The sequence below is a fragment of the Clinocottus analis genome, unplaced genomic scaffold, assembly GCF_023055335.1.
Source record: "Clinocottus analis isolate CAN_PGR_092001 unplaced genomic scaffold, fCliAna1.0.p SCAF_24, whole genome shotgun sequence".
NCBI classification, from domain to species: Eukaryota; Metazoa; Chordata; class Actinopteri; order Perciformes; family Cottidae; genus Clinocottus; species Clinocottus analis.
In genome coordinates this window covers 8,513,734-8,521,428 of record NW_027175976.1, presented here as the reverse complement: position 1 = coordinate 8,521,428, position 7,695 = coordinate 8,513,734, and the positions used below count along the sequence as shown (strand labels likewise).

General features: G+C 43.2%; 1 protein-coding gene across 2 annotated transcripts in view; it reads right to left on the bottom strand.

Annotated features, from left to right (window-relative positions):
- Nucleotides 1-692: 692 nt before the first annotated feature.
- The window catches only part of LOC137794065 (high-affinity choline transporter 1-like), an 8,572-nt gene continuing 1,569 nt past the window's right edge, over nucleotides 693-7,695 (bottom strand). The window contains exons 2-8 of one of the 2 annotated variants that reach the window (XM_068590654.1): nucleotides 5,953-6,066; nucleotides 3,085-3,240; nucleotides 2,826-2,974; nucleotides 2,600-2,743; nucleotides 1,973-2,126; nucleotides 1,666-1,880; nucleotides 693-1,550 (exon numbers count right to left, since the gene is read on the bottom strand). In XM_068590654.1, coding sequence (XP_068446755.1) covers nucleotides 1,023-1,550; nucleotides 1,666-1,880; nucleotides 1,973-2,126; nucleotides 2,600-2,743; nucleotides 2,826-2,974; nucleotides 3,085-3,240; nucleotides 5,953-6,066 — 1,460 coding nt within the window. In that variant the 3' untranslated portion in view covers nucleotides 693-1,022. The remainder of the gene's footprint in view (nucleotides 1,551-1,665; nucleotides 1,881-1,972; nucleotides 2,127-2,599; nucleotides 2,744-2,825; nucleotides 2,975-3,084; nucleotides 3,241-5,952; nucleotides 6,067-7,695) is intronic. The other variant, XM_068590655.1, reaches the window with a different exon arrangement.

The window sequence follows — 7,695 nt, the reverse complement described above, 5'->3', positions numbered from 1 at the left end:
TGGGAGGGGCTTATCGCTTTAAATCCCTCCCAGACGCCGTAGTTCAGACCTGGCGTCTTACGGCTCTCCCAGTCCCAATTTGACTCTGGAAAGGTATAATTAATACCCGCATTGGTAACTAGTTTAAAGTTTTCCTCTTCCAAGCTGTTCCTGGGACACATCAGCATTATGCAAACGTATGTTTTTCATTAACTTTGTTTCAAGCTTTTTTTGTCACACTTGACAATGACATAACTGATCCAACAGATATATAAGAGCTGCTAAGAACAGGTGTGAACATGTGTGGGGAATAATTAACAGAAGTTGTTGAGAGCTCACCTGCTCACATAACTTGTGGCCTGGAGCTGACCTGCTTTCACACCTCTATGTGCTCTGAGGCATTTTGACTCTTGTCCAACGTCACACCTATTCGCTTTCCCATCTTCTTTAACTTGCATCAATCCTTCTCTTTTCTGACATTTTGGGGATTATTTGTTAACGATCACAAACGTTTCAAGCTGTCGAGGGCCACATAAATTGACGAGCGGGTTTGACACCTTTATAGTTTCAGCAAAAAACAGACAAATGCAATAAGACCCACTGTAAAGTCAGGGAGAGACAGGAACACGATGTAAATATAGGTGTTTAATTAAAACTCATCAAAATCGGTTTTGTTTAAAACCTAATTACATTTTAGATCACTTTTTGTCTCCCATGCTTCACATGCAGTCTGGTATAAACTCTACAGAGCTTCTTTTCTGACTCAGAGCGTAAACTTAAACACACGAAAAATAAAAAAATATAAAGGAATAACTAATAAGGAAAGTGGCACGATTGACAGGAAACAGACTAGTCATTTGAGCAAACACCAGGATCATCCACTGACACTGGATCCACTGGATATAAATTTTACTCATTCTTGAAGTGACAGTTCACCCACAGGTAGTATTAGTGAGTAGAAGTGTTTCTAACAGGACGACCATTCAATCTATGGAACCAACACCAGAAGGATTCCCACACAACTCAACTAAGACAAAAATACTTTAGCATTTTGTGTCCAGCATCGGTTCAGAGACACATTTATCATCTCCATCAGCCTCTCTGGCTCCCTCTGCTGGTGGTGGAGCTTCCTGTGACTTCACCTTGAACACGTCCCACCTCTCAGGAAGGATCCCCTTGTTAAACAGGAGTGAGGCCACATATGAAACCAGCAGGATGGAGACCAGACCAGACAGCATGCAGAAGGTCTTCACAGGAAAGCGCTGAACGTAAACACCATCCTCTAAAGTGCATCCTGGGAAATGTAGGATCACAGGGAGGCCAAACAACGGCTCTCCACACAAAACTCTTATGATAAAAGCAATAGCAAAACCTGCAGCAGCCCCATAACCGTTAGAAACTCTGATGAAGAGGACGCAGATGAGCTGGGGGAGCAATATGGAGTAAGTCAGGTCTGAGCCCAGTATCCAGAACATCATAATTGCATTTTCCAGGTAGGTGAGGGATGTTCCCACAAGTCCTGCAGCCACTATGGAGAGACGGATCACCCACTGCAGCTCTTTATCGGATGCCTAAAAACAAAACCATGTGAACTTTAAATATTTAAACTTGAGGAAGTAAGTAAATGCAAAATAGTAGAGGAGGTAAGGCAAACATATAAGAACATGCTTCTGTTCTCTACTGCACCTGACTCCTGATGGTCTGGTAGATGTTGGTGGTGAAGATGGTGGTTGCAGACAAAAGTAAAGAGTCAGCCGATGACATTGCTGCAGCAGCAATAGCTCCGATGCCAAAGGCAGAAATGTAGATTGGTGTTAAATTCTGAAGAGTGATTGGCAACACCATGGCCGCCTGCCCTCGCTCGTATGGAGAAGGAGAGCCATATGAGGTGCAGTTCCAGTCTGAAACACAGGAGGCAGAACAGACAACAATAAATGCTGATTCACCACCGTGACATGACAAAGATCACCAACAGGTAAATAGTAGAGATTACCTGTTGAAGCTGCTACGGCTCCAATCAGCACAGACGGGATTCCTACAATGACGACGGCTCCTGCTGCTATGAAACAGATGATCCTGGCTGTGGACATGGAGCTGGAAGACAGTGTCCTCTGATGGAAATCCTGAGCAGCCAAATTGCCCAAAGTCTAGAAAATGTAGAAAAATGTGGAACAAACCAAGTCTTAGATAGATACACTGCCTGGCCAAAAAAAAGTAGCCACCTGGATTTAACTACTACTGCCTCCTGTACAAGCCTGTAGGCGCAGTGCTATGATCTAGGGTTGCTGCAGTTAGTTAGGTCTAGATTAAGCAACGACCAGGTTCAGTAATGACCAGGTTATTCCATCAATCAACCACAAGATCTTGGTGAGAAATTATTGCAACACTGGATGAAATAAATCTTGTGACATTGCAGAAGCTTATCGAAACAATGCCACAGAGAATGCATGCTGTAATCAAAGGTAAAGGCGGTCCAATGAAATATTAGTGTGTGTGACCTTTTTTTTTGTGTCGCCTTTTTTTTGTCCGGGCAGTGTATATATTTTATAAATCCCCAAGGGGAGATGTGTTGTTAGAGTAGACATGTTAAACCATTGTACTGTAATGTTAATCATCCTACCATCAGTAGAAACTGATCTATCCATCTCCAGACTTCATCAGACTCAACATGGCCCAGCCAGGAGCCGTGGTGTGTGTGGTTGAATACTGTTTCACTGATGTCAGTATAAACGTCACTGGTCAGAACAAAAGGGACACACAGCCACTGTGGAAAGAGGAAATCACTCAGGAGGGTCTAAATAAAAAGAGAACACATCACCTTGAACGTTCATTGAGTAAAAACGCACCAAGCTCAGAAACACCAGAGAGATCTGGATGATGTCAGTGTAAGCCACCGAGTAGAGACCTCCAAGAACAGTGTAGATGATCACCACCACAGTAGAGATCCAGACACAAACACTGAAGGACAGATCTATAACTACACTCATGGTGGCTCCTGTAGCGCACAAACACACACAGCAAACACAATGGAGGAAAAGCATGATGAGGAAAATGCATGGGTTAGAAAGGGAACGTGACTTTGAGTGTATACTTCTACACATGTACCTAAAGAAATCAGACAAGTGGGAATCCACACAACATCAGTTATGAGAGGAATGATGGAAAGAACCGCAGTCAGTTTGTTTCCATACTTCCTCTGGAAGGGATCCATCATACTGATGTATTGGTTCTCCCTCATTGGCTTTGCAAAGAACAGTCCACCTTCAAAGGAGCAAGAAGGAAATATTGTCATTAAAGTGAGTGGGTCCTCGCTCTATCCGGCATGTCAGAGACGCCTGCGGGTCGCCGGCTCACCCAGCCAAGAACGTTCTCGGCCGGACGTGCTCGGCGACCCTTCGGCGCCATCCGATGTGCCAAATAGAGCGAAGACCCATTCACAGCTTTCATTTATATATATATATATATATATATATATATATATATATATATATATATATATATACACATATATATATACATACATACATACATACATACATACATACATATGTAGATGGTTCTCTGACAATATTTCTTGTGCTCAGGCCTCAGACCGGCATCATCCATGAGGAGTTTTGCGCTGATTGCATGATGTGCATTGGAGTTACAACAGGTTTCTATCACACAGCGAACGCACCAAATGGGTGCGTCTTTGGTTCCACGTCACGTCGAGGCTGTTTAGTGAAAACGCGAACAAAGCACAATTTATACTCACAAGGGTCTTGCGATCATTCCTGAACAGGATTGAAGTCGATCGGATTAAAATTGTAGGAGGAGATACATTTAGAAGAAAGGCAAAAAAAGGCGGAAAATGACAAAAATGCGCCAAAAATTGCAAAATGCCCGAATTACTGTAGCGCCCCCTAATGTTTGAATCGCACGACTGATGTATTTAATGTTAAGGGATGCAAAGTGCACATACACAAAAAGTTTGGAGTCATTAGTTGATATAGTTTTAATGTTATGAGTATTTAAAAATAGGACACGCCCCTAAGAGGTTAATTGGTCTGATTCTCCTCAACGCAATGAGATATTTAAAATCTTTCAACGCAATCTTGAAGACACAGCTCCATTCATGATGCAGAGAAAGTTTGGTATGAATCGGCCAAGCGTTCTAGGATCAAAGTGCAAAAGCGTATTTTTCACAAAATTCAAAATGGCGGAAAATATTGGTAGGCGGGCTTTATGAATATGAGACTTTTTTGTAGAGCAGGTGGAGCTGGATATGTGGGAATTTTTTCAAGTCAATCGGACAATTTCGGCGAGGGGCGTCACTGGTCCAAATTCAAGGGGGCGCGAGAGAGCCATTTTTGTGTACTTTTTCTACGCCTAGATCAGATGGCTTTTTTCACCAGGCCTGACTAGCGGTTCAAATTTGAACCCCAAAAAGCAGTCAAATGTACAAAAATAAAAATAAGAGGCGTAATAATAAACCTAACAGTTTCAATAGGGTCCTTCGGACTATCTACGTCAGTCGCTCAGACCCTAATTATTTTGCTCTGTGGCCACATCCGGGCTCTTTAGTGTTGTTACTGATGTGTAGGGATGTACAGCAGAGCCACCAATATCTCACGCCAAAAAAAAAGTCTGGGGCGCGTTCGTTCCTTTTCAAACTCCCCGATGATAGATGACGCTGAAGAGCGCATCTGTAAACGTATTCGCTGTATAGACATCCTGTTTATCCCAAACAGACACAGTCGTGGGACTGTGTCTGCAACTGGGGGACCGCCGGTAGAGAGGAGCAGAGAGACTGAGATATCGGGGCTCTCAAGTCTCACGCATTGAACGTGACTGTCACTCTTTGGTGTTAAGTCACGCCCTCCTAACGCCAAGGTTTTTTGAAAAGTTGGCAGCTCTGGTACAGTGTGTGGTCATTGAAAATGTGTGTCTCAAAGTGCTAACATAAGGTTGTGTTTAGGTCAAAATACTCAGATTGTTGTTGGTGTTGGGTTGTTTCCAGTTTTATTTTGTAGTCCATCACTGTCTATTAACAAACACTTTACAAAGTACACTGCAATACAGTGCACTAACATCTGTAGTGCACTGCGTCACTGATGAGCGCTGTATCAAATGGAACACTTACATTAACCATTTGGCGGAAGTGACGGACAGAAATCTGTTCTCGATACCCGCGAAACTAAAACTGACAAAATTAATGCACTTCTTACCCTCTTTTTGTCCCTTGGTTCCCCCTTTCTCCACCCCATGTGGAAACTGCGACACCTCCACAATTGCGGCAGAAGCCTATAAATAAATAAATGAAAAGCTGGCGAAAGGGCTTCTCCTCTTCCGCTACGTAGCCAAGATGGCCCCCGTTTAGGGTGAGTAGTGTCCGTTGTCTTACACTGCATTTTTTGATTGTTTGCAGTGCGCCATCCGGGTACTTTCAGTGCACTGAATTCTGCTGGTTTTGTCAGTGTGGTGCCCAAAGCACTGAAAGTTAGTGCTCAAAGTGCGCAAGTGTTCGGTAATAGACACGGCCCATGTCTGTTGTGTCCTCTATGTCCCCACAGTTCCTGCCCATTTGATAGTTGCCTTGTCCCTGATTGTTTATTCTCGTCACCTGTCCATGTTCCAGACACCTCCCTCCTTCCTTGTGTGCCTTTTCCCTGTGTAAGTGTGGTGCTAGGGATGGGTGTATGCAGCCTTGTGGCTTTCTTCCTATTTGTACAGATACGGATTCAAAGCTTCGGGGCGTAACTATAAAGAAAAACAATGACATCTGGTGACAGACTGGTATTAAAGCAGCTGTTTAACAGTGTGACTGAAGCACTAGAACAGCATCTCAATGTTTCAATCTCACATTTCTGCAGTCAAAGTCAATTAAAGATGCATGTTCATTCACAGATTTGATGTTATATTCAATGATTATCGATGTTGGTTGAGTCGTTTTTTACATGGCGTGACACAGATTAACATTGAAAAGTGACTCACCGATGATGAAGGCGATGAACGTTTGCAGAGGAACAAGAGCCCAGACGAGACCCCTGGTAGGGTCATAAACGGACTCTGCAATACCAAGGACGAAGCCACCTCCAACCCAAGTAGCTGCAGTGAAAGAAAAGCATACACACAGATAGATGCATTATCAGAATCAGTCAGCTTCATTGGCCATGTATGCGTTGGCATACAAGGAATTTGACTAAGTTTTGTTGATTGGTCGTCAGAGTGACGCCAGTAGAAAGAAGCTGTTCTTGGAGTCTGGTGTTTTTGGCGTTCAGTGCTCTGCAGCGCCTACTAGAGGAGAGGAGTTGGAGCTGGTTGTGTCCAGGGTGTGTTCAATTCTGTTTGTTTTGTGTAGCCCAAAATTATTTTTTTGGCATGCTTGGAGAAAATCATACATACAGCTTTTTTGGCATTCAACAGGAAGCAGGATTTAGTGAGCCAAGCCTGGACATCAGACATGATAGGATGCATAAAGCTTCTTGGTTGTTTTTAGCTGATGTGCATCATCCGCGTACATCAGTGTATGTATATTCTGACAGGACTTGAGTAGTGATTTGATAAATATGGAAAATAAAAGTGGCCCAAGGACCGACCCTTGAGGAACACTTACAGGACATTCAAGAAAGTGAGACTTAGCACCATCTCAGTAACCGATTGTTTTCTGTTGGATAAATATGATTTGAACCAGTTGAGAGAAAGTTAAAATGGGTTAACCTGGACAGTAGGATTTGGTGATCTACATCTACAGTGTCGAAAGCTCTCTTAAGATCTAAAAAGATAGCACCGACACAAACATTTCTATCCAACAGACCCTTGATCTTTTCAATGAGGACACACAGGGCCGTCTCAGTCGAGTGGTGGGCACGAAAACCAAACTGCATAGGATGCAACAGGGGATGGTCTTTGTTGAGATGCTCGACAAGAAGTTGGACAACCCATTTCTCTGCTGTTTTAGATATTATGGATAAGATGCAATTTGGTCTGTAGTTAGACAAGTCAGATTTTTTCCCAGACTTGAAGATTGGGGTTACCACTGCCACCTTCAAGGCTGAGGGGACCACTGCATGTTTGAGGGATAGGTTAACTAGATGAGTTACGGGTTGGACCAAGGAGTCCTTATGTTCTTTAAAAAAGTTGGCGTTAAAGCCAAAGACATCCTTGGCTTTGTAGCTTCTCTTACCACTAATTAGCTTGGCTACCTCAAAGTCAGTTATTTCAGTGATCTTAAAGACAGGTTGGACAGAGTTGACCGGGCTCCCAATGCATTCAGGAGAAGAGACGAGCTTGGCTATCTCATCCACTGACTCAAGAAAAAAAATGGTTTAGACTAGTAGCCAGAGTGATGGGATCCCTCACCAGAGAGTTATTTATAGAGAGCTCTAGCTCCTTGACCTGTTTGCATTTACGGCCAACCAATTTGTTGATGTTTTTGCCAGATAAGTTTTCCGTTACCTTGTGCATTTGTGATGATTTCCAGGAAAAAAAAATTGGCTTTAGCCTTACTTAACATCTGAGTAACTTTATTTCTGCTCGTTGTGAATTTTAATCTGTCAGTACCCAGGCCGGTCTTCAGCGACTGTGGTGTCTCTAACAGACATGAGCACTCTACATTCCTCATTGACCCATGGTAGAGAGTTTCCCTTCCTCGCCTTATTTCTCCCTCTACTGATGCAAGGGGCCATAATCTTTTTGACTAACCTTGTAGGAGCCAAATGGGGGCACATTGTTTCT